This window comes from Solanum tuberosum, unplaced genomic scaffold, assembly GCF_000226075.1.
Source record: "Solanum tuberosum cultivar DM 1-3 516 R44 unplaced genomic scaffold, SolTub_3.0 scf00204, whole genome shotgun sequence".
In the NCBI taxonomy this organism is placed as follows: Eukaryota; Viridiplantae; Streptophyta; class Magnoliopsida; order Solanales; family Solanaceae; genus Solanum; species Solanum tuberosum.
In genome coordinates this window covers 590,314-616,536 of record NW_006239127.1, presented here as the reverse complement: position 1 = coordinate 616,536, position 26,223 = coordinate 590,314, and the positions used below count along the sequence as shown (strand labels likewise).

Below are 26,223 nucleotides of genomic sequence, written 5' to 3'. Positions count from 1 at the left end.
TTTATGAGGAGTTCACTGTTATTGGTTACTTCTTAAAGAGAACGCCACACTGATCATGATTCATCCTTGGAAACCTCCCAGCTATAAGATTTGATATGGAAATGTTCTTTTTCTGAGTTTGTTATTAGGTATTTACATTGATTTTGCTTATATAAGGCACCTAAGATTGAATATTGTTATTGTTTTTGAAGGAGCATTGTTTCATCATTATGACTATTACACTAGCATGTTTTCTGACTTGTCCCTCATTAAAATGGTTATGGTTAAGTATTATTACTCACTGAGCTAGCGTCTCACTCCTCGCTAATTGTTTTTACAGAGAATTCAGGTGGTATTGAAGAGGATTTCATTAACTAGCGTTTGAGTTGATAGCATCTGGTGAGCCCCGCATTGCTTCGTGTGGCAAGAGAACTATTGATTTGCTATGTTTATTTAGTTTCTTTTAAAAACTCTTAGAGTCGCTCCATTTGTCATTTCTTTAATTTGAGTCAAGATTAGTCCTTCGAATTGTAGTCAAGTGACTAGTTTGGAACTTTTTCCGTAATTTGGAGATGAATTGGTTTTATTGCGTGACAATTTGATCATTGATGGATATTATATGGGTGGTTTATAGTTGCTATTAGTTGTGTTGTGAATTTCTGAGACAGGAAAAATCTAGGATAGGCCTAAAATCAAAGGAAAATCTGCCCGATTTTCTGTAGAATTCTGGTGAGGCTTGCTTTGGGATTCTCCCCCTTAGCGCCGGTCATGATCCTTAATTGGGTCGTGACAACTATCAAGTGTTCACTTTCCTATTTGAACTATCATAAACGATTCATCAAAAAAAAAAAAAATACTCACCAACTATTATGTGTTCACGTTTTCTATCTCAGTAATTCATCAAAACACACATCAATTATCAGTTATTTCCTTTTCCTACCTAAATCGTCATCATAAGTAGGAAAAAGGAACAATTGATATTTTAGGTGTGTTTCAATAAACATTTAATTCAAATAGGAAACTCACATAACTGAAAGTTGATATACGAAACCCAAAAAAACAAGTATACTTTAGGTGAGCCTTTGAAGTTTCGCTCTTTTGACACAAATGATCACTTCTATAAATTATGGAGTAGCTTTTTAAGAAAATCATTTTCAATGAAAATAAAATTCGTTCTTACCAAACACACCGGAATAATAAATTAAACAAAATTATGAAGAAAATGAAACCTGGAGGAAACCCCATTGTTGGCAAGCAGAGTGAAGCTTTTGCAGTTCAGAATCCATGGAATCCCTTGAAATCAACTTTTGAACATCGATAACTGGAACCGACGCTCCGGCGGATATGACCGGAGATTCTTCCTCTGGGTGGACATACCTGGCCGGAATATTGGTTAGGTGCTGTTTGGCAAGCTCTTGAACACTTGGTACTAACAGAGATTTTCCGAAGTTCAATTTTGCTGGCGTTGACTCCATTGGGTCTTGTTAATTTGGGTTTTATTTCTTCCAATGCCATACTAATTTTTAATTATTTTTTTTATATACATAAAAGTCCACCCTAAATGAGGCAGACGTCTCAATTTTCAAATTTTAGGTCCGATTTTTCTTTTCCTCACATTGTATTTTAACTTTAAAATCAAATTCTATTAGCTAATGTTTATTATTTTTCAATTCGAAAAATATAGAGATAAAAATATGTTTTATTTTATTAGGAATTTTTTTTTATCATTATCTAAATGAAAATTAATGATGAATTACTATGAATTTATATATATGGAAAATTAATAATAAATTACAATAATTATACTAAGAAAAGAATGTGTTTAAAAAGGGGGAAAATAATATATTTATCAGTAAAAGTTCATTTTTGACCCCAAAAGTAATAATAGGGGCATTTTTAAATAAAATTCTTAATGGCAAGAATATTTTTTAATCAAGCTATAAACTGAGGATGTTGTTATTTAATTTCACAATGTTTAAAAGCCTTTTTATCCTTTCAAATAAAGTGCAATTTATTGGAAAAATAAGGTAAAATAGTAATAAAAAAATAGTACTTTTTATTCAAATTTGTACTAACCTATGTTTTAACATTAATGTTGTTCAAATATTGTCCTACTATTCTTCTATTACACCATATTTATAGGGTCAAATTAATATTGTAAACCTTTTGCATCTAATCAAACATCATCATAAATAATGAAACCTTTTATCGATTTTCATAAAATGTTTGAGAAGATTCTCCCCCAATCATTTGTAGTGTTAGTTAGCATAATTTATGTGCTAAGTAAGTATCAACTTCAATCGAGATGTCTAAATAAAAATACGTTATATACTCTACCTAAGAGGTTTTTTATTTATCTATATCCAATAGTTGGTACGTGTTTGATGAATAAATGTTATACTATAAAAAAAAAAAAAGTCCCTTAAAAGTAATCATAAATTCTTTTATACCAATATAATACAACAACAAAAGAACAATTTATATTCTCAATAAAAAAAGTCACATTTGATGAAATGAAGAGTACAGTATTTGTATTCTTTATAGTAATCAAACAGGGGAACACCAAATTACAATAGCAAGAGTAACCAACTTATACTACATCAAATGTTACCTAGGATTCATCATCCTTTGCCTCTACCTTCATGGAATCAAGGTATGACTTTCCGTCAAGTTTTCGTGTAAAAAAGTCCTGTAAATATTTATGCACGGGAACTCTTCGGAAAATGGGAGGATTATGTGGTCCAATGAGGCTGTGTGCAGGTCCTAATTCGGATTCAAGGTTGAAGGCACAGAATGTTGCAACAGAGAGCCTCTCTTTGTTTGAGTTTACAATTGCTCTGTGCTCAATGCTCCTATACACACCATTGCTCACTATCTGCCAAGTCAAATAGTAACACATTTTACGTCAACAATATGTTAAATGATATTTTCAACAATAGAGAATCTTATTAGAATATGAGCGCTTTCTTTACCAACAACCAAAAAAAAGTTTATAACGACCAATAAGTTCAAAACAAGCAAGTTTTAATCATCCAAATTAGCCATATTATCCGACAAATTAAATCAATGAAAATAGTATGGCTCCCCTGCTTCCACCTCCCTCCAAGCATCTTCCTTTTTGAATCGAAAGAGTTGAATCATGTGTAATTCTATTACACATAAATTCTCAATTAAGTACTTTCAAGAAAATTCAGAAGTGTTAATTAATACGTGAAGCATGATGCATGACACTGTGAATAAAACCAAACTTAACCAATAACTTGCACACCAAAACTACAATTTTCACTACGTCACTACCCATTAAGAAATAAATTACTTAGTAAAAAGTTGTTATTTACCTCCATCATATCCCCAATATTCACAATCAAAGCATTTGGGAGGGGCTTTATAGGCACCCAAACATCGTCTTTTCGGATTTGGAGACCTTCAGTTTCATTGAGCTGGAAGAGGATGGTGAGAGCATCAGCATCAGAATGAGGGCTTATGCCAATTGCCTTGTCTGGCTCAGGGCAAGGCGGATAATAATTCATCCTCATCGACTGCATACCATCAGTGAATAGATCTCGCATTTCTTTTTCATCCATCCTTAAAGCCTTTGCCAATTGACATAGAATGCTCATTGATAGGCTCTTGATTTCTTTGCAGTATGCTTCCATGATGTCCCTGCATTTCAAACACACAAACAAATTAAAAGCTTAGGAGTGCGAAGATCAAGGCACAAGTTAGAAATACAAGTTTTAACAATAAGTATATATAGTTAACAATCTGGTTAACTAATTTATTGTGACAAAAAGTAATTGTGTTCACTTATATCAAATAGTTTAATGAACGTTTAAAGTAATGAACTCTCAAATAGAGTAATACTCTAGTAAGGAGATAGGCACCTGAGCTTCGAGGGCAACTTCTGAAACAAGTCCACTTTGCGGATATGAGGAGGAAGAGTCAGTATCCCAAATCTGTCACTCCAATCAAGCTTCTGCTCCTCTGACACAACGAATGCATGCCCGAAACCTTCCAAGCTGTCTTCCTGTTTCCATAGTTTCTTCTTTTCTTCCATTGGAAGACTGAACAATTCAATAACCTCTCTCTTGAAGTCCTCCAGTAACGAAGGTGTCACTCCATGGTTTATAACCTAACAATCAACAATATGCCAGAAAATTCATCAACCTTTTAAAAATTACAAATCTAGGCACTCTACCAGAAAACAAAAAGTCATTTTTCTAAACTCATCGTCATACGACCAATAAATGAGAAGGATTATGCATTTTAGACTCTATTATTCTGATACTACGGTTTATCCTTGAGAAGTTAAAATATGAACATTTTTGTTTGGGGGGGAAGGAAAGCTGAAAATAAGTTTTAACATGTCTTATATGTTTAATTTGAACTAGATAGATGAAAAGTACGTTAAGAATAGAGTATGTTTGGCCAAAATTTCTAAAAAATTGCTTACTTTGTTAAAAGTAAACTGTCAAAAGCACACCTAAAGTAACCTGATTTTTTGAGTTTTGTACCAATTTTCCTATTTGTCTCAACTATTATCAACAATTTATCAAAATACGTATTAACTATCAATTGTTTTCTTTTCCAACTTGAAATATTATCATCATTCAGGTAAGAAAAAAGGAACCATTGATAGATGAATTGTATTTCAATAAACATTTGTTGATAGTTAAAGTAGGAAACTCACATTAGTGAGAGAAAAACATAAACTATAGGAGTGTTTTTGAAGCTTTGCAAATAAAATTTATTCGTACCAAACACACCATTACAATTAAACAAAATTATGAAGAAAACCAAACCTGTAGGAAACCCCATTGTTGGCAAGCCGAGTGAAGTTTTTGCAGCTCAGAATCCATGGAATCACCTGAAATAAACTTTTGAAGATGGATAACTGGAACCTCCGCTCCGGCGGAAATGACCGGAGTTTCTTGCTCTGGGCGGAGATACCTGTCCGGAATATTGGTTAGGTGCTGTTCGGCAAGCTCTTGAACACTTGGAACTAACAGGGATTTTCCAAGGTTCAATTTTGCCGGTGTTGACTCCATTGGCTCTTGTTGCAAACTTGAAAATTTCTATTAATTCGAAATTCAGATGTAGGTGCAGCAAGGCTGAAACTATAAAAAAAATCCACACTTAATTCTGTTTCAACTTATGTATGACATTGTGCCAACTTATTTATCATTTTACAATATCAAATGTTCTTAAAATAAGATTACCTTAGTCTTATTTATGTAATTTATTCTAAACAACTTGCAAAAACAAAGTGTGAAATGACAACTAATATGAGACTGAAGGAGTACAACTTTTATAGTTTACTAGTGTATCCAATTTATTTATTTACTTTGTTTTTCATTCAATATTTGATACTTATATTGAAGTCCGATTAATTTAGATTCGATTTGCACCGCGTAGGACACCATTCAAAAGGAAATGCTTCCTAGCAAGAATTTTTCCTTACTCAAACCTCGAAATCAAAATCTCTAATTAAGAGTGAAACAAGCTCATCCTTGAATGCTATTAGTATCAAATATTTACTAACCAATGTTTGTTAATGTTTGATTTTTAACATGAGAAGGTGACCTTGAAGAACAAAAAGAGACATGTCAACCATGTTAGGGGGCATCCATAAAATAGGGACGCCTATTAAATAGTACACCATACTAGAAGCACATTAAAAAAAGCACAGTACATGAACATGACATTTAACTTAGTCTCATTTTATATCTATGCCTTCAAACTTTAGGTGTGCAGAAGAAGACACTTAAATTGAACAAATAGACACACACGTTCAATGTGGCATCTTACATGACAATTTGCATCGTACGTGGTGTCATATGTGTATTATGCCACATAGGACTCTGTGTCTACTTATTTAACTTTATACAAATTTAAGTGTTTACTTGTGCACACCCAAAGTTGGAGAGCGAAATTGTGAAATGAGACCAAGTTAAAGGGCATATTATTTATGTATTATGCCTGAAATAAACTTGTGACTTTTAGTATTTTTCTTACTTATTCACTATTATATAGTTTTTATTATTTTATTTTTATATCTTTATTAATTTTAAAAATAGTTATCTACTATTTAAATTAGTTATTTCTTCCGTCTCATATTAGTGGATCATTTTCCATTTTGCACTGTGCTTAAGAAATCATAAATAAGATGAGTAAGTATGTGAAGCTATTGGATACCGGAGTGAGAATGGTGGCCAGATTCAATTCTCACTGTCCTCAAACTTCCCGTCTGTACTATCATCCTCCCCGCAGGCACGATGAAGGTCACCACCACAACCTCCAATTCTTCGGCGGTGATGGCTGGAAGAACCACCAGATTGGCGTCTTCGGCGGTGAAAACGTGTTCGGTGTTCGATTTGGGGGTTTTGTTGCTAAAATTGGGACTGATAGCACTGATTTCATTCTTTATTCTGTAGTTTAACCATATCACTTATTTTTGAATTTATTATACTCTTCGAATTACTTTGATGTGTTTTCCCTGGAACAAGTGGAGGCTTTTTGTTTTGTTAATTTTAATTTTTTGCTTTAGAGTATTTGATCTTGCATTCGAAGGTCTAAACCTGACATTTTATCCTGCAATTACTATACCTTATTAGATCATGGCGTTTTCAAACACTAATTATTCTGTTCCACATAGAAGTTAGCTAGCTAGCCAGAAATATTAGAACGTGGCGTAATGTTATTTGTATTACGTGCATAAGTAAGACGGTAAAATAATTAGCAGTAAATAAATTAGCCAAATAAAAAGAAGAAAAAAAGATTTCTTTGTATCCACAATTTTTGCTCATGGGATAGGAAGGAAGAACCACCTTCTTTCCCGATGGATATACAAACATTTGGGCGCAAAACTTTCTTCGTGAAAAACGCTCATCCATGTTAATATAGGATTGTTTTTCATTATGCTTTTACTAAAAGAAAAAAAAATTAAATCTACCATTTTCTAAAAATAATTTTTTCTTTAGTACGATCCGGCTTCACCGCAACTTTTAGGGGATAGTTTGTGTATTTTTCCCTAAAATAATTCATGAAAATTTCCCAGGGCAAGAGGTGCAACCCAAAAATATTGTGTCTAAAGTAACCCACATATTAATATTTGCTTCACGTCAATACAGCTAACAAATAGAAAACAGGGGAACTCCAAATTACAACAACAAGACAGACATATATCAAATGCTACCTATGATTCAGCATCCCTCGCCTCGACCTTCATGAAATCAAGATACGATTTTCCGTCAAGTTTTCGTGCAAAAAAGCCTTGTAAATATTTTTGCACGGAAACTCTTCGGAAAATGGGAGGATTATGTGGTCCAATGAGGCTGTGTGCAGGTCCTAACTCGGACTCAAGGTTGATGTTATAGAATGTCGCAACAGAGAGTCGTTCTTCATTTGAGTTTACAATTGCTCTATGCTCAATGCTCCTATAGACACCATTGCTCACTATCTGCCAAGTCAAATATAACACATTTATTCTCAATTAAGTACTTTCATGAAAATTTTAAAGTGTTAAATACGCGAAGCATGATGCGTGACACTGTGAATCAAAACCAAACTAAACCATTAACTTGCACACAAAAACTACAATTATCACTATGTCGCTACCCTTTTGAGAAATAAATTACTCAGTAAAATGATGTTATTTACCTCCATCATATCGCCAATATTGACAATCAAAGCATTTGGGAGGGGATTTATAGGCACCCAAATATCGTCTTTTCGGACTTGGAGACCTTCAGTTTCATTGAGCTGGAAGAGGATGGTGAGGGCATCCGCATCAGAATGAGGGCTTAAGCCAATTGCCCTGTCTGGCTCAGGACAAGGCGGATAATAATTCATCCTCATTGACTGCATACCATCACTGAATAGATCTCGCATTTCTTTTTCATTCATCCTTAAAGCCTTGGCCAATTGACATACGATGATCACTGATAGGTTCTTGATTTCTTTTGAGTATTCTTCCATGATGTCCCTGCATTTCAAACACCCCATCAATTTCTTGACTTTTCTACTACAAAAGAAAGACCAGTAAGGGAGTTGAGTAAGCATGTCCTGAGAGAGAGTAAGGAGATGGGCACCTGAGCTTCGAGGGCAACTTCTGAAACAAGTCCACTTTGCGGATATGAGGAGGAAGAGTTATTATGCCAAACATGTCACTCCAATCAAGCTTCTGCTTCTCCGATACAACAAACAGATGCCCGAAACCTTCAAAGCTGTCTTTCTGTTGCCATAGTTTCTTCTTTTCTTCCATTGGAAGTTTGAACAATTCAATAACCTCACTCTTGAAGTCCTCCAGTAACGAAGGTGTCACTCCATGGTTTATAACCTAACATTCAACAATATGTGAGTTAATTTCTCAAACAGTCATTCAACTAATAAGTCATTTTCAATGCAAATAAAATGCATTCGTTATAAACACACTGGAATAATTAAACAAAATTACGAAGAAAATGAAACCTGTAGGAAACCCCATTCTTGGCAAGCAGAGTGAAGCTTTTGTAGCTCAGAGTCCATGGAATCCCCTGAAATCAACTTTTGAAGATCGATAACAGGAACTGATGGTCCGGGAGATATGACCGGAGATTCTTGTTGTGGGCGGACATACCTGTCCGGAATATTGGTTAGGTGCTGTTTGGCAAGCTCTTGAACACTTGGTACTAACAGAGAATTTCCAAAGTTCAATTTTTCCGGCGTTGACTCCATTTGCTCTTGTTGCAAACTTGAAAAATTACTCTTGGGTTTAATCAATTTATGTGACACATTTCAGATTTCGAGATTCAAACAAGTTTATCTTTGACTGTAAATTTTTCCTATATCTTTAAAATATTTTGAATTATCAATTATTGGACTAATAGTACTTTTTATGTAGTTTACAAATATATAAATTTCATTTTAAAAAAATTGAAGATTTCATGAGCAAATCCTCGATTAAACTTAAATTGTTTGACTCTCGAAAAGCAAAGTGTGTCACATAAATTGGGACAGAGGGAGTAGTATATAGTAGTGGAAATTTTTAATTTTTATATATGTGATGATAGATACATTTTGTCATTGTATAATCGTCCGGTACCAGATTTACATAGCCGCCGGAGCTGTTCAGCAACTCTATTTGACTGTTGACTCTGTCGCCATCTTCACAATTAGGACATTCCAAGTTCAGATGAACATGCTGCAACGCTGAAACTATCAAAAATCAACATCTAATTCTGTCTCAGGTTCCCTTTTATCATCCCATGTGATGTCTACTTTAATATATTTTTATTTCAATTAAAATTTGCTCTCTAATTAAATATTCTACGCAATTCAATTGTTAAAACTTAATGAACTCAACTCCTAAACCTTCTGGTTTTCCTCTCAGAAACTTCCAAGTTCACATCATTAGCATTCTGAACATGAAAAAGTATTATTTAAATATTTTTCTTAATTATTTATTATTATAATCTAATTATTTAATTTTTCTATTTTTTATTAATTTAAAAATAGTTAGCTAATATGAAATTAGCTATTAGCAAAAGTAGTTCGTGGGCAATTTCAAACACTAATTATTCTGTTCCCACATAGAAGTTGAAATATTAATTAGAGGTTAGCTAGCTAACGCCATAATAAATAAAAAACCGTCACATACAATGAAATTGATGAAGAGTACTCTTATTTATAGTAATCAAACAGGGGAACTACAAATTTCAATGGCAAGAGTAACTTATATATCAAATGCTACCTAGGATTCTCCATTACCGGCCTCTAACTTCATGACATCAAGGTATGATTTTCCGTCAAGTTTTCGTGCAAAATAATCCAGTAAATATTTTTGCACGACAACACTTCGGAAAATTGGAGGATTATTCGGTCCAATGAGGCTGTGTGCAGGTCCTAATTCGGAATCAAGGTTGAAGATAGAGAAAGCTGTAACAGAGAGCCTCTCTTTGTTTGAGTTTACAATTGCTCTGTGTTCAATGCTCTTATAAACACCATTGCTTACTATCTGCCAAAGTCAAATATAACACATTTACGTACACACAACATGATGAGACGGTGAATAAAACCAAACAAAAAATTGTAATTTACCTCCATATCGCCAATATACACAATCAAAGCATTTGGAAGGGGCTGTATAGGCACCCAAATGCCGTCTCTTCGGACTTGGAGACCTTCAGTTTCATTTAGTTGGAAAAGGATGGTGAGGGCATCAGCATCAAGAATGAGGGCTAAAGCCAATTGCCCTGTCTGGCTCAGGGCAAGGTGGATAATAATTCATCCTCATTGACTGCATACCATCATTGAATATATCTCGCATTTCTTTTTCATCCATCCTTAAAGCCTTGGCCAATTGACATACGATGATCGTAGCTAGGCTCTTGATTTCTTTGGAGTATGCTTCCATGATGCCCCTGCATTTCAAAATTATCCAAACATTTATGTGAAAAACAAGTTTTAACAAAAAGTATAGTAACAAGTCTGGTAATTGATCTCAAACAATATCATGGCTCTTCATTATTAGTCCCCCTCATTTTGTGGTTATAAATTATCAACCATAAGAGCTCACTTATTTTCTTGTAAATTGCACCTCAGGGAGAAGAGAAAAGACATTAAATGCATCGTAAAGTAGTTCTGAAAAGTCGTCTTCACACTTAAACTAATCTGGCGATCTATTACGCAATTATACATATTAAAAGTAAATTTAATACCACTCTGAGACCTCTAACACCACTCTCACATTATGTGATGGTTTACACTCGCTCACGGTGTTTTTATAGGAAAAAGAAATCCATCTTGCCGAAAATAGCAGAACAAAGTCGGTTTTCTTGACTTTTTTCATACGAAAGAAAGAAAAGTAACTTTGTTCACTTGTTTCCAGTAGTTCCGTGATTGTTTAAGCAATGAACTCTGGAATAGAATAATGTTTATGTAACCATGTATGTTCCGGGAGATAGTAAGGAGATAGGCACCTGATCTTTGAGGGCAACTTCTGAAACAAGTCCACTTTGCGGATACGAGGAGGAAGAGTTATTATGCCAAACATGTCACACCAATCAAGCTTCTGCTCCTCCGATACAACGAATGCATTCCCAAAACCTTCAAAACTGTCTTCCTGTTGCCATAGTTTCTTCTTTTCTTCCATTGGAAGTCCAAACAATTCTACAACCTCTCTTGAACTCCTCCAACAATGAAGGTGTCACTCCATGGTTTATAACCTAAACATTCAACAATATGCGAGTTAATTTCTCAAACAGTCAGTCAACTAATATTTATTTGTCTCAAAAAGTCGCTCAATTATATTTCGGATAGATATTTTCCATGCAAAAGATTATAATTTTGTTACCAAACACACCGGAATAATTAATCTCACAGAATTATGAAGAAAATGAAACCTGGAGGAAACCCATTGTTGGCAAGCAGAGTGAAGCTTTTGTAGCTCAGAATCCATGGAATCCCCTGAAAACAACTTTTGAAGATCGATAACTGGAACCGACGCTCCGGCTAATATGACTGGAGATTCTTGTTCTGAGCGGACATACCTGGCCGGAATATTGGTTAGGTGCTGTTTGGCAAGCTCTTGAACACTTGGAACTAACAGAGATTTTCCAAAGTTCATTTTTGCGGGTGTTGATTCTATTCGTTCTTATTGCTAATTAGTATTAATTTGGTTTAGGGATTTACATGATTGGCCGCCGTAGCAGTTCCGCAACTCTATTTGACCATTGACTTTCTCCCCATCTTCACAATTAGGTAGATGCAAAAGCTAGAATTTTGAATTTTTTTATAACATCATTTTAAGTGATAATAACTGAATACTAACTTTAAATCTTAATGAGTATATTAATATAAATACACTAATTTTTTTTTAAAAAATATGCATTTTTAACCATTAAATAACAATAAGGGTGAAGTGAGAGAAGTCAACAAAAACTGTGCGATTATCTCAAACACCATAAAAATAGAGAGTTTATAATTTTTCTTCTTTATTACAGGCTTATAGTGTAATCAAATATAGGAACTTGAAAAAAAAAATTATTTCAGGGGATACAGATTAGCTAATAACCCAGTACATAGTAGAGCACCTAAGATTCGTCATCCTTGGTCTCAACCTTCATGCAATCAATGAAGGATTTTCCATATTGTTTTCTTTCAGAAAAATCCTGCAAAGATTTTCCTAGGTGGAATCTTGGGAAAATTGGAGGATTATTTGGTCCAATGAGGCTGTGTGCAGGTCCCAATTCAGAGACAGGGTTAAAGATATAGAATGTTGCAAGAGATAGCCTCTCTTGCTTTGCGTTTACAACTGCTCTGTGCTCAATGCTTCTATAAACACCGTTGCTCAATATCTGGACGCAAACATATGCAAACGTAGAGTAATATAGATATTAGAAAATGAGCTAGCTTGCTCTACATTACTCAACAATGAAATGAAAGTTCTCTCAATTATATATGTAATTACCTCCATCAAATCGCCAATATTCACAATGAAAGCATTTGGGAGGGGCTTTATAGGCACCCAAATATCGTCTTTTCGGACTTGGAGACCATCAGTTTCATTGAGCTGAAGAAGGATGGTGAGGGTATCAGTATCAGAATGAGGACTTACGCCAATGGTTTTGTCTGGCTCGGGGCAAGGAGGATAATAATTCATCCTTATTAGCTGCATACCATCATTGGATAGATCTCTCATTTCCTTTTCATCCATCCTTAAAGCCTTCCCCAATTGTCGTATGATGATCATCGTTAAGCTCTTCATCTCTTTGCAGTATTCTTCCATGATATCCCTAATGTATATCCACTAAATTAATTAGCATGAAAAGATGGATCAATCGATTGATATAGTACTTTTAATATACGAGGTACGTACCTAAGTGAGTGAGGGAGCTTAGGAAATAAGTGAGGTTTTCTAAAATTGATAGGCAGAGTGGTCATGTAAAATATGTCACCCCATTCTAACTTTTGCTCTTCAGTAAAAACAACATCTTGCCCATATCCTTCGACATCCCCTTCTTGTTGCTCAAATTTCTTCTTCTCTTCCATTGGTAGATTGAAAAATGCTTGGATTTCTGACTTCACTTTCTCCACCAACGATGAACTCACTCCGTGATTCACCACCTGCAACAGATCATGAACGCGTACATCATGTATTTGTATATAATAGACTATTAATTCTCCACGTGATGTACCTGGAAAAATCCCCATTCTTTGCAAGCAAAATGAAGCTCAGAATTATCATCTCCAATTGCCAGCATGTCAATCACTGGCAATAACATAGAAGAATCAGATATCTTTTCTATACCATCGTGAATATATCGCCGCGGAATGGTTCCTACTTGTTGCTTTGCCAGTTCTTGAACGTTATAAGGAGCTTTCAAATTTCTCGACCTTGCTTCTTCCATCTTCACTCTTTTTTTTCTTCTATTAATTAAGAGAACTTGCTTTAGATAGTAAAAACATATGGATAGCAAATCGTGGAATTAAACTTGGGATACTTGAAGCAGCATTTGTCCAGCAAAATATGGTCGAATTAAGTAATGACTTGTAGCGGTACTAGTTTTTGGGCACGCGTCTACCCCAATTTTATTGACCACAAAATTTTAAAAAATTACATAAATATTAATATTAAGAAACATTGAGCTATAAATTATATACTAAAGAAGAAGTGTAAATTCTTCAAGTGATATCTTAGGGTGTGTTTGGTATAAAGAAAAATGTTTTCCATGAAAAATGTTTTCTTAGAAAATGTTTTCCGGGAAAACAAGTAGACTTAGGACTTATTTTTTCATGTTTGGTTGGTGAGTTGAAAATATATTCCGAAAAAGATTTTTTCGTGTTTGATTTATGAATGAAAATATTTTTGAGAAAATATCTTTTATTTTTACTAGAGAGTAGAAAATAAATTTTGAATTGAAACTGAAAATATTTTTTTAAAATAAACTTAAATTTTTTTGGGGAAGGGTGGGGTGGGTGAGATGGGGTAAAAAAATAAAAAATTGTAATTGAAATATTTTGTAAGAATAAACTTAAGTTTTTTTTGGAGGGAGTGGGGGTGGGGTGGGGTAGGGTGATAAAATAAAAAATTGAAATTGAAAATATTTTTTTAAAAACAAACTTAAATTTGTTTTTGGAGTGGGGTGGGAGCTGATGTGGTGGGGGAGGAGGGGGTCGCGGGCAGAGGCGAATCCAAGATTTCAAGAAAACGGGTGCATCATTGTTTTAAAGATAAGATCAAAAAACTTATATTAACAATAACTAAGCATATATTTTTAAAAAATTGATTTTGTTAGTTTGTTTATTAAAATGAGGAATCATAAATTTAAAAAAAATAACCTTAAACTTTGACAAGATGATTTTTCTAGATTCTTGACTTGAAGTTGGAGACTTGGAGTTCTTTGTGTGGAAAATAAATGGCAAATTTAAAGAGAGAAGAAAAAAAAAATTGAAACTTGAAAAGTGGGTGAGAAAGAAACTTTTGAAGTCTTTTGACTTTAGAATTTGGCTTTTTAAAAATAAAACGTGTATTTTTAGTTAATAAAAAATGAAGCAAATTGTGGTTGGTTGGGATCGAACATGAAACCTTGGTGTTAAAATCCGGTTGTCACAACAATGAACCATCCAACGACTTTGAGAATGGGTTTCACAAGTTATTATTTAATATTTCTTTAATAATTATACAAGTAATATATCGAGTTTAGTCGGATGACCACGGGTTCCGATGACCCAATTTTAATACATAAATTTGCCCCTGGTCGCAGGTAGGGAGTTGGGGTGGAGTGGGGTGAAAAAATGAAAATCTGAAATTGAAAATATTATTTAAAAACAAACTTAATTTTTTTTGGAGGGGGTGGGGGGATGATGGGGGGGGGGTGTATGGGTAGGAGGTGAGGGTGGGGTAAAAAAATTAAAATTGAAGTTGAAAATATTATTATTTTTTAAAAAAGCTATAAATTTATTCTTTTCAACAAAAAAAAAGCAATTTGAAGTTGGAGGAGAATTTTGGAAAATGTTTTCCTTAATTTTTGAAGGGAAGTCATTTTTCTTAAATTTGAGAAAAATGAGTTTGTAACATCTCGCAATTTGAAATAACTAGGAAGAAGCTAATAATTGGAAATAGTCATTTTTGGAAATAATGAAAATCTGGAAATTTTGTTAAAGTTAGAATAAGTTGAGTTTTGGCCAACTTCAAACGGCCATAACTTCTAGCTCAGGATGAGTTATAGGTACTTCCAGATATGGTAGGAAAGCTCTTGGAATGATCTTTCCAACGCCGCTGAGTTTGCGCGATTCAGAGTTCGTATGAATGAGTTATGCCCTTTGGAATTTGAGTTGTTGGGAAAAGGAAAGTCCAATCCGAATTTTGAAAGGGTAGTTTGGTCTTTTCCTTGCCCTATTATTTTATTTCATTTTTGGTAATTAAGTTAGGGTCTAATCAGAATTAGATCAGTTTACGCTTTTACCAAAATACGTTAGGGCTTGGAGAGAAGAGAAAAGAAGAGGAGAAAGGAGAAGAGAAGCAAGATTCGTCAAGATCGTCGAGTTTAGCTTGTGAATTTCGTCGGGGGTGGATCCCTACAAGGTATGTGAGATCACATAGCATTGGGTTAGTTCACCCACACGCCAATCATGATTCAATTTAGCGAAATAATGTTTGATTTGAAAGTAAATCATTTGAGTTGTTGATGAAATTCGTTTGAATTCCTATGGGTTGTGTTGTTGAAGTTTCTTAATGATTTGATTCATGTTTCCGGGTGAAATTTCAAGTTGAATCTATTGTATATTGAGGATATTAGTGATTCTAAGTGTTTGGGGAAAGAACTAAGTGAAATTGGAGGGTTTAGAGATGAAAAACGAAGGAGAAAAGTCAGAGTTTTCTGGGCAAAGGCTTGGGACGCCGCGCCTCTCAGAACGCCCCACTTCAGAGTCTGAAGTTTGGGCTCTGGGGCGACGCGCCAGCCAGAACGCCACAACTTCAGCTCTGAAGTTTGTGCTCTAGCGCCCCGCGCCTCTCAGAGCGCCAAGGTCGTCAGTTCTTCCCATTTCTTCCCCAATCTTTCGTACTAGTTCCTCAGCAATATACCTATGTTTTCTAGTTGTTTCCAACACTCTAAGGTACATCTAAACATAATGAAATCATCCATAAATATGAGATCATGAACCTTGAATCCAGAATCCAATTCAAGGAAAGTTAAGATCAAAGTCAAGAGAAGTTCTTAGAGTTTTCCAAAAGTCTTTTCCAAATGTTTTAACTTTGTTTTAAGACTTAAAGTTCAAGTTGAGTAATGATTAAAGAGCAAAGTTTTATTTCTTCAAAAGTATATGGGGACTATGTATTTCCAAAGGGTTTAAAATATTTTCACATTTAAACAAGAAAGGAAACCTCGATTTTCAAAGAGCCTTCGGGCTAGTTTTCAGAAAAGAGTAATCGCTTTCTAAATGAAGCAAGAGAGGAATCTTTGATTTTCAAGATAGCCTTTGAGCTAAGTTTTTTAGCACAAATCTCAAATCACAGAAAGAAGTATGTTTTTAAACATAAGATCTAATATCATATTTTTGGGAGTAGTATTGAGCACCGATATGGGGGAGATTCAGACAACTCACAGTCCCCATAATCCATGTAGCCATCATGGGTAGAAAAGGGTCATACTTTTTAGATGATTCATTTAGTGCTTTTTAGCATAGACTAGTGGATCGACTTAGTAGTTCAAGTTTTATACCCTCGGCAAGGTATAGGACGACCCTGGCAGCTTGAGGCAAAACGATGTATCATCACAATAGCTCTTACGTGATGGTTGTCGGTTAGAGAAACTCACACAGAAGTAATTGTATTCTTATATACACAGTTTATTATATTTTTACATAAATTTCAGAGTTATATGTATCTTTGCATACACACAGAGTTGACATCATGTTTTAAACAGCTTTTCTTTATGTTGCACTTGTTTTAAACTGCTTTATATTGAATTAAGTTCAGTTATATTGAGTTGAGTTGAGCCAGGTAAGTTCTTCAGATTATTTTCAAGCCTATGTTGTGTTTAGTATTCCAACTCGCATACTCGTACATTCAATATACCGATGCCAGTTGGCATGCATCTTATTATGATGCAGACACTGGTAACTAGGATTTGCATCCGGGGCATCGTTGATCCAGTAATCACTCCACAGTCAGTTGGTGAGCCTCCTTGCATTCCGAAGGACTCCTTTTATTGCTTTTAGTTACTTTGTTAGTTCATTAGGATGTCGTGGGGTTTGTCCCGACATCCATCTCAGTTGTTTAGAGGTTTCATAGACAGTCAGATGTTAGTTCTTTAGTCTTTTCATTGTCATTATCTTATGTTAAGACTTGAGTTTGTCTTAATGGCCAGTTGAATGTTCATTTATAACATTCCAGTTTATTACATAGGCTTGTCTTTGTTGAATTAAGTCTTCCGCTGAGTAAGTAAGCCAAACCAAGGGTTCGCTTGGGGCCAGCAATGATTCTCAAGTGTCGGTCACTCCCAGAGTGTAGGCTCGGGGCGTGACAGAGTTGATTTGGAAAACATTTTACAAAATATTTAACCCAACCAAACATGAGAAAATTGAAAAACATTTTCTGGAAAATGTTTTCCTTCGTACCAAACACACCCTTAATCCTACTTGGCGAGCTCTTTAAAGGAAGAAATATTTCTCCAAAGAAATTCTTGGTTTTCTTACTTTGATTTCTAATTTCGCCTTTAATTAGCAAAGTTACTGGATCTTGTTTCTTTTGGTATAATATACAATCTCTTCTTTACCTATTGATTTGACAAAAATAACATTTTTAAATACCAACACTCAAGCAGAAAGGAGTAGAGAAATAGAAGCATATGTTTATATTACCTCCCAACCAACTAAAAATACATTTGGTGTAATTATGTTTTGTGTCACTATATTTTAATTATTTTTTTTGTGAATTTGATAAAGACCTATAAACGGAGAACTATAATGTATAACTTTACCTAAGGCATATTATATAGTATATATATATATATATATATATATATATTGGAATATTTAATGTGCATCAATTAAATATTGAATAAGGCATATATAATTGCATAAAGAATATGATATGTTTAAATGGTTGGAAGCTAAAGGTGAAGAAAATAAATATATGACACATATTAAACTTGTAAATAAAAAGTGCATAGAATTTGTACATGTCTAAAGTAGATGAAAGGTCTTTCCAATTAAATTTAATAGACAATTGATTTTTATAAAAAAATAAAATGATAAATATACTTTTAAAGCACATTTTAGTAATTCAACTTTTGACTTAGACTCTTTCCACTTTTAATAGAATGATCTTGTTGACTATATTACTAAAATCTAAACAAAATGAAGCTTAATTACTCCATTCTCATAATATTTTTTACATGATTTTAATTTGAGGAATAATTCTTGGTAGTAATCATTAAGGGTCGAAGGAATTCATAAAGAAACAATCAAAATGTCCGAAAGTAAAATTGTCATCATACCAACCATTTAAATTTTAACACTACAAAAAGCTATTGTTAGTATAGAATGCTTATGTTTAAGAAAACTATTAGGCTTAGTGTCGCATAAATGTAAATGTAACTCTCATTTTTATTTGAAAATTAAATTGTTAAATCTCATATTGTATAAATTGTAGAAAAATAAAAAATGAAACAAAAGGGGGAAAATGAACAATATATGTATGTGTTCATAACACTATGTTAGATAGACGATAAAGTAACACAATCAAAATCTTTCATTCAAAGTAATAATCTATTAATCAGCAATCTTTATTTAAATTACTTGTATTTAAACAAAAGCATATTGCATAAACTATTAAAGTATTATCAAACTCATCATGTATTAATAGAAGTTTTGTCAATTAAGTAGCACTTAAAAGAATAATAACAAAAAGAAAAAAGAAAAAAAAATTCATAACAATGCAAAATGATAAAGAATTACATAAAATATGGGGTGCATCCCAAATTTATTTTGGACAACCATACCTTAACTCCAAAATGAAAAAGAAAAACTTAAAATCATAATCTAACATAAAAAAGATCTCAAGGAAAATATAGGTCATATCTTATACTTCTAAGCTTGACACTCGACCTATATTGTAAGAAAGCTTCTCTTTTTAATTTCAGAATGAAACTATTTGTTCTTTTCCTTAGTTAGCTTCTTGACGACATATATCTATATCATTATCTAGAAAGAAGAAAAGAGAACAATAGATGATAGAAAAGAAAAGAATATGATTATCTAGGGAGCAATTTACTGATATTTATAGTGATTGATTGTCTTTTCACCTATCAAAATTTATTAATGGAGCACATTGAATCATGATACATAAATTTTATTTTGGTTTCAAAATTCAAAGAGTCACCGAATTGGAAGAATTTCATAAATTATTTTGTCTTCTACTCTAATTGAATTTAACTTAATCAATCATATATATATATAAAGCTAAATCTAGGCAAGGATGATGTGGCACCTCTCTAAGGCCACCATTGCTATTTATATTTTTTCTCATTTTTTTGACATTTTTCTCTTATTTTTTCTTATTTTTTAATCAAAGAACTAATCATATTCTATCCTATTTATTAAGTTTCATTAAATTTTATAACAACCATATTAATTTATTATGGCACCTCTTTATGGCCTAGAATATTATTTATCTTTTAGTCTTCCCTTCTTTTTAAAATAAAAAAATAAAAAAATCCTTTCATTATTTTCATTATTAATTTGTTTAATTATAAAAGTTTATATATATATATATAATTTGTTTGTCTCACTTCTAATCATGAAATGATAATATATTTTTTTTTATTACTCGTGACTTGTCCCTCTTTAATTTTTACTCTTAATAATATTCATAACTCCCATAATTTTTATGTCCATAACCTCCAAACTTAAATTTGTAAGTTTATGATTTCTTATGGTATTCCTCTATTTTGCCTATAAATTCATATTAGTTTCATGAAGATTCACATTCAAAATTATCTTTTCTGTTCTTCATCATATTTGTTTGGTTTGTAACAAAATATAAGTACATGAAGGTAAGAAGTATTTCATTACAAATCTTTATTTTTTTCATTTCCTCTATTTTGTATATATAAATTCATATTTATTTTCATGAAGATTCACATACAAAATTATAATTTCTCTTCTTTATCACATTTGTTTGTGAATTAACTAACAAGTAACAAAAAAGAAGTACATGAAGGTAAGATATATTTTATTCTCAAGTCTTTCTATTTATTTTTATGTACTTAGACATGCTTTCTCAATATTTTATTTATGTTTGTATTATCATTCATCAAGCAAGTATGATTAAAAAAATGTCTCTATAATTCTTAACAATGTGTTGTCTGTGCAATTGTTCTTTCTAATAGTTAATTTTCCGGATATAATATAGTTTAATTATAATATTTGTTAGATTTCAAGAAATGATTATTATTTAGTATTGTTAGTACTATTTAAAAAAAATATACAAATATACTACATATAGTTTAAATTTATATAGTTTAAATTTCTTTCTTTCTTTTGATATAATTATTTTTAATTGGCATATGATATTTTTTTTATTCAGTTGGTCGCATAAAATAAAGAGTTTGACATATGGAGCAAAATATGGTGGCGGATCTACTTGCAAAGGAAGACGGTAGAAGGAAAAAAAAATGAAGTATAATTAGAGATTATTTTTGCTAGATTTTTTCTTTTCACTTTGACTTGTGTTAGTAACTTAGTTACTTTTAGTAGAATTTTTTAAATTTTGGATTGTATAAATAATTTAGCTAAATGTATTGTCAACGTTAATCATTTGATCCTTTACTATTCTACTTTTTCTTTGTTATGAAGCAAAATTAATATAATTATCACATTTCAGCAACAAAAAATTATGATGATTAGGAGTTTCATTTTTATTATACTTGCAAAAAAAGTAATTGAAAAATAAAATATTAGTTTCATGATGCTATTTTTTTTTTGCGTATGTAACAATCTGTTTTCGTCATCATCCTTTTTGGTTTGAAATGTATTTATATTTTCTTTGTTCATTTTTTGTATTTTCACCCCTTATTTTTATTTATTTATTTTATAAATAAAATCAATGCATAATTAGTACTCCTAATACATTTAATGTCTAATAAAATTATGCATTTAAATTATTTATAACTCATGTCTCTTCATCTTACTTGTAACTTCTAATATTAAATATTATTCATAACTATTGTATGTTTCATTTTTCATAATTCTTAATAATATTTAATTAATTTTAAAAATTATAATAAACAAATGTAATAATAAAGACATAATAAAAATTCAATTTTGTTTTTACGAAATCAGAGTTTGTATAGAAAAATTAGTACTCCTACAAAAGATAGAGGAAGTTAAAACATATAAAATATTTACAACGTAATACATTATATTGTTATTTCAACACATTACCTCTTATTCCATTTACTTCACCACGATGAATATTTTGTTCTACTATATACATATACAAAAAATACATTATATTTTATATGTTTAAAAAAAATGAAAAAAGTGTATGATATTGCAGATGAAGAGAAATATTAATATTATTTATGTATTCGATACTAACCTAAATATAAATATTACATATTATTATCTTATAAATATTTCATATAGCCGCGCGAAGCGCGGATACTTTCGCTAGTTATAATTATAATATTATAACTAGAGAAAACGGTCTAAAACCCCCCCAACCTATACCCGAAATCCCAAATACACACTCCAACTTTACAGGTGTCCTATTACCCCCCCTGAACTTTATATTTCTCTATTTTCTACACACTTAAATGCTTACCTGTCAAAAGAGGTGAGAACACCTCCTCTAGGCGTGTTAGAAGGTGAGAACACCTTCAATTTTGACGAAAATTTTCTCTTTGTCCAATGGTTATCTTCCCCACCATTAAATAAACCATTGTTTCTTCTTCCCCACCATTAACCCTTGTTCCTTGTATAAAAAAATCATGATTTTCTCTCAAAAATAGGTAGGGTTTAGTTGTTTATGTTCATTTCTACTTCAAATCTTGAATTTAGGGTTTGTAATCTGCTCTAATTTCTTATTTACGTCTCTAATTTGAATTTTGAATTTTCTCAAAATTCATCAAAAATGGCAAATGAAAACTTGAAAGGATGATTTTTGGGTCTTTTACGTTTTAGGAGGTAAATGGGGGGAAAAACAGGAATTGGGAGTTTAAGAGGCGGGGGACCCGGCGCGTACAATCACGTTGGACTATGTATTTGGTTTATGTGTTGAGGTCAGCATTTAAGTGTACAGAAAATAGAGAAATATGAAGTTCAGGGGGGGGGGGGTGTTAGGCTATTTTCTCTTATAACTAAAAAATTGAAGTGTAGTTGTTGGACATCATATTCCACCATTATGTAATTAAATTAATAGTATTTAATAAATAAATTAATTTTATTTTGATTTAGTGGAGGGAGAAAATGGTAATCCAGCTTTGAAGATTGAAGCTTCCCACTTTTAATATATATTAGTCTCTGGACAGGCGCGTTGCGCGTGTGTCCCATACGTCAATAATTACAAACTCTTATAGAGTTAAATAAATATTATATTTTAGAACGTAATACCAACTTAACCTCAACCAATTCATCTTACTATTTGCTTCCTTTAAAAATAAGGGTGAAATTATAATATTATAATATTAGATCGATCCTATGCATAACTTTAAAGGAATGAACCAAACCTTGCATGTATAATTTATAAAAAAAAAACAACGAAAATGTCGAATCAAATGAATTTGGTTTATGTAAATATAAGGTAATCAAACTTAGTTATTGTAGGACAATGTAGAAGATGTCAAACTTGCTATAGGCTTTATTGTACTCTCAAATCATAAATTAATTTAGTTGGTTTATTAAAAAATAAATCATACCAGCTTCAATAATTAAATTCAAACAATATCGTTATTAATTTTAAAAGCAAGACAATCATTTGGATGTTAAAAAAAATGTTCAATTAGTATGAATTAAGTAAAAAAGGTTTATTTTAATTCACCGAATATTTTCATAGCATTGAAAGAGATTTTGTAGTTGTTTGTACCTAGAACTTCATCCTAATTTTTTCTGTTTTTATCTCTTTTCTCTTCATCTGAATTCATGAATATAGACACCTCAACTATTGATTAGTTTAAGCAAAAGCAAAATAAAATTAAAAAACAAAATCCTCTCGTGTCCGTTTGTATTTCCAAAACATTGTAGTTGTGAACATAATAATTATAGTTATTAGTAATTAGTTGAGAATACCAAATTCACTCCAAGCCAAATAGCACTGGATACATTGCAAGGCAATATGTATAGTGATTTTACATTTCTACACAAAATAGTAACAAGAAATTCCAGAAAGAGATACAATCATAAATAAAGAATTAGAATTGAAACCATCCTTTGTAATTTGAAAAAAAATCTATAAATGATAAAAATCTTACAAACAAACAATAGAAGATGGAAAAGAAGGAACTTTACCATAGGAGTACGTAGAAATTCTAGTGGAAGAATTCAAGATGACAAATTTGTATTTGGTAATGGTATATATTGATTTAGCTACAACTCTTCATATTCTTTAATTTAAGATTAAAAGTGGGAAAACCTTGATTCTTGTACTTATTTAAAATTTTAGAAATCCTAATTGTCTCTTGTTCTTCCATATTCCCTTTCTAATAACTAACTTACAATTCAAAAATGATTAAAATAATATTATTTAATTAATTAGATGTTTAATTTAGTCTAGGGGTAAAATGGTAATCCAACTTTTCATCTTTGGAGCTTCCCACTTTTAGTAAGACTAGTTTCTGGACACGTGTGTTGCACGTGTGTCCCATGTTAATTAGTACAATATTTTAAAATGATATAGATGATGCTAAAACATGTAAGTAATAAGTGACAAAATTTAGGAAAGGGTAATTGTGTGTAGCTATAAACAATCAATTGAATTGGTATAACATTATTCTTATGTAGTTCTCATATATGTTATACTCAGTGTGGCATTTTCCTTATTTTTAAAATATTTCAAAAACATATAGTTTATAGGTAAACAAAAGTAACGTTGATTATGTTTGTAAATGTTTCATATCTTAAAGTTTGTGTCTTATTTTTAAGAAACTATAGTCTCCTCCTTCTTATATCCACATACATATCAAGATGTTGTTTCTGAATATAAATTGTATTTTATAATGTAGAAATATTGATTAACATATGTCTTCTTTAAGATGGATAATGTATCGTTGTCAGTTTCACGGGGTACACTTGAAAAAATCATATTTATTTGTAATAGATAATTGCATGTACAACTTTCTTTGTTTGATTCAAGATTATGAATCCTTCATGTGTAAATTTTGTATGAGAATATTAACTAAATTGTTTAAATATTATAGTATTACGAAATATAACATAATCAATCCATATTCACAAACAAGTTGGAACTGACTAAAGTAGTGCAATTTTCTAAAGACAATGGCACAATCCTTGTTTATGATTATGCATATGCTATGTATATATGTGATGACAGTCCAAAGCCCAATTTGAGATTACTGGACCAAACACGTAAATTCAGATCATGTTGTTTGGTCAACATTAAGTTTGACTTTGTTTTCTAGTGAAAGCGTTTGCTATCATTTGGTCAAAACCCTATAGCATGTAACAGTATAGTATAGATGACAAAACTCATAATGTTTGTATATCAGATTGTTAGCAGTTACTTATTGGCTATAACGATCCATGTACTTCTATTACTCTTTTTAATCTCATTTCAACCATACCTCAATTACATGCTTCTTAGAGTCGGCATATGCATTCTCACTATTCATTTCACTCTTTTTGGACCCATTTCATTCTAGTATGCACTACTAATTTATGGATCTCAAACAATACAAGTTCTCTATATTTCTTAATGAGACACATCTTAACAAACTAAAAAGATTCCTAGTGAATTGGCCTAATGTATGTTTATCTTCTTCATGACTAAGCATAATTCCAATGATATGACTATCTTATCTATTATGTACCTGATGATGCGATGGAGAAGGGAAAAGTTCACAATTGCAAGATAAGATCTGAAGCAAAGAAAAATAAATACAAATTAGTAATTAGCAAACACAAAGGCTAAGCAAATACAAGAGAAAACTATAAAAAAAAATTAGAAGTCAAAAATGATAATTAATTCATTATATATATATATATATAATGACAGTAGCTATTCATATTCCAAAACTAAAGAGTCTATGCATTAGTTATACCATTCAATTAGTTAAATGATTAGAAAACTGAAAATATTTAATTTAATACGGAAAACTAACTATATGCTTTGAAAACAGAAAATATTTAATTTAATACGGAAAACTAACAAAATGTTTTGAAAACAGAAAATAATATACGGTTTAAATAGCTGAAGTTGTATGGTAGCTGGAAATGGAATTGAGCCATTGAAGAGACATAACTCATAATTGATAAATAAAAAATTAACTTTTGAGTTGGTTTAATAATTAATAATTAATTAATATATATAATTTATAATTTTTAGTTAAAAGCAATGATTTGATGTGCTAAATTAAAATGATATAAAATTTAAAAATAATACCTCAAATCGTAGTTAATTGAACTTGAATTTCTGAGATTTATGCCCTGAATGTTGCACAAAGGCCTCAGGAAAAAATTGGGCAGCAAAAATATGATGGAAGGAAGAAGATATTTGGTTAATTTATTTGGGAGTAGAGTAAGCAGTGGGTAATAAATAATTCTGTCCAGCACATGGAAATCAACATGGATAACATGTTTGTTGTGCGGACTTGCCACACCAAAAAGTTACCAAACAAATAAAAAATGGGTAATGCTAAATGGTCAGAAAATTTGATCAAAATTTGGTCAGAAATTTAAAAAGTTTATGATATTTTTTTTATTTTAAAATAAACTAATATTTTTTCACTTTTTAATTAAAAGGTATTAAAATTAAAAGGATAAAAATATTTAAAAAGATAAAATAACATAAGTAAAATATAATTCTAGCCAAAGATTTTTCCATAAAAAATTAGGGCATCTCTGAACACCCAACTTGGCATGTGAAATTTCAACACAAAAGACAAAATGTGCAACTTTGATTCGAAGTGTTGGTATATTATAAAATCAAAACTAATGTTTTAACATTAATTGAAACGGAAGTGCGTTGTTTTCCTTCTTTATTGGAGTATTTCCAAATCATATATTATTTTTTATTTTCTTCTC

The 26,223-nt window shown here is 31.7% G+C and overlaps 4 protein-coding genes, 1 long non-coding RNA gene and 1 pseudogene across 5 annotated transcripts in view; 1 reads left to right on the top strand and 5 right to left on the bottom strand.

Moving 5' to 3' along the window:
* Positions 1–617, top strand: part of LOC107062142 (uncharacterized) — a 1,764-nt gene extending 1,147 nt beyond the window's left edge. Inside the window, exon 2 of the long non-coding RNA XR_001474456.1 lies at positions 320–617. This is a non-coding gene — a long non-coding RNA (uncharacterized lncRNA). The remainder of the gene's footprint in view (positions 1–319) is intronic.
* The window catches only part of LOC102581451 (protein SRG1-like), a 4,509-nt gene extending 3,030 nt beyond the window's left edge, over positions 1–1,479 (bottom strand). Inside the window, exon 1 of the mRNA XM_006355510.2 lies at positions 1,209–1,479. Coding sequence (XP_006355572.1) covers positions 1,209–1,454 — 246 coding nt within the window. The 5' untranslated portion in view covers positions 1,455–1,479. The remainder of the gene's footprint in view (positions 1–1,208) is intronic.
* LOC102581777 (protein SRG1-like) overlaps positions 1–5,112 on the bottom strand; it is a 10,304-nt gene extending 5,192 nt beyond the window's left edge. Inside the window, exons 1-4 of the mRNA XM_006355511.2 lie at positions 4,782–5,112; positions 3,864–4,111; positions 3,318–3,642; positions 2,775–2,854 (exon numbers count right to left, since the gene is read on the bottom strand). Of these exons, the coding sequence (XP_006355573.2) occupies positions 2,775–2,854; positions 3,318–3,642; positions 3,864–4,111; positions 4,782–5,027 (899 nt within the window). The 5' untranslated portion in view covers positions 5,028–5,112. The remainder of the gene's footprint in view (positions 1–2,774; positions 2,855–3,317; positions 3,643–3,863; positions 4,112–4,781) is intronic.
* A 1,879-nt stretch (positions 5,113–6,991) lies between these two features.
* On the bottom strand, positions 6,992–8,034 carry LOC102582100 (protein SRG1-like). Its single transcript, XM_015312433.1, has 2 exons — positions 7,639–8,034; positions 6,992–7,438 (listed from the first exon to the last, which is right to left on the bottom strand). Exons 1-2 carry the CDS (start codon positions 7,981–7,983, stop codon positions 7,175–7,177), a joined length of 609 nt encoding a protein of 202 aa, XP_015167919.1. The 5' UTR covers positions 7,984–8,034; the 3' UTR covers positions 6,992–7,174.
* A 192-nt stretch (positions 8,035–8,226) lies between these two features.
* Positions 8,227–11,748, bottom strand: LOC102582425 (protein SRG1-like; annotated as a pseudogene).
* Positions 11,749–11,888: 140 nt separating this feature from the next.
* LOC102600841 (probable 2-oxoglutarate/Fe(II)-dependent dioxygenase) lies at positions 11,889–25,656 on the bottom strand. The gene is made up of 6 exons (XM_006355562.2): positions 25,583–25,656; positions 25,011–25,058; positions 13,155–13,386; positions 12,836–13,083; positions 12,428–12,752; positions 11,889–12,314 (listed from the first exon to the last, which is right to left on the bottom strand). The coding sequence occupies exons 3-6, from the start codon at positions 13,365–13,367 to the stop codon at positions 12,051–12,053; spliced, it is 1,050 nt and encodes a 349-aa protein (XP_006355624.1). The 5' UTR covers positions 13,368–13,386; positions 25,011–25,058; positions 25,583–25,656; the 3' UTR covers positions 11,889–12,050.
* Positions 25,657–26,223: the final 567 nt, after the last annotated feature.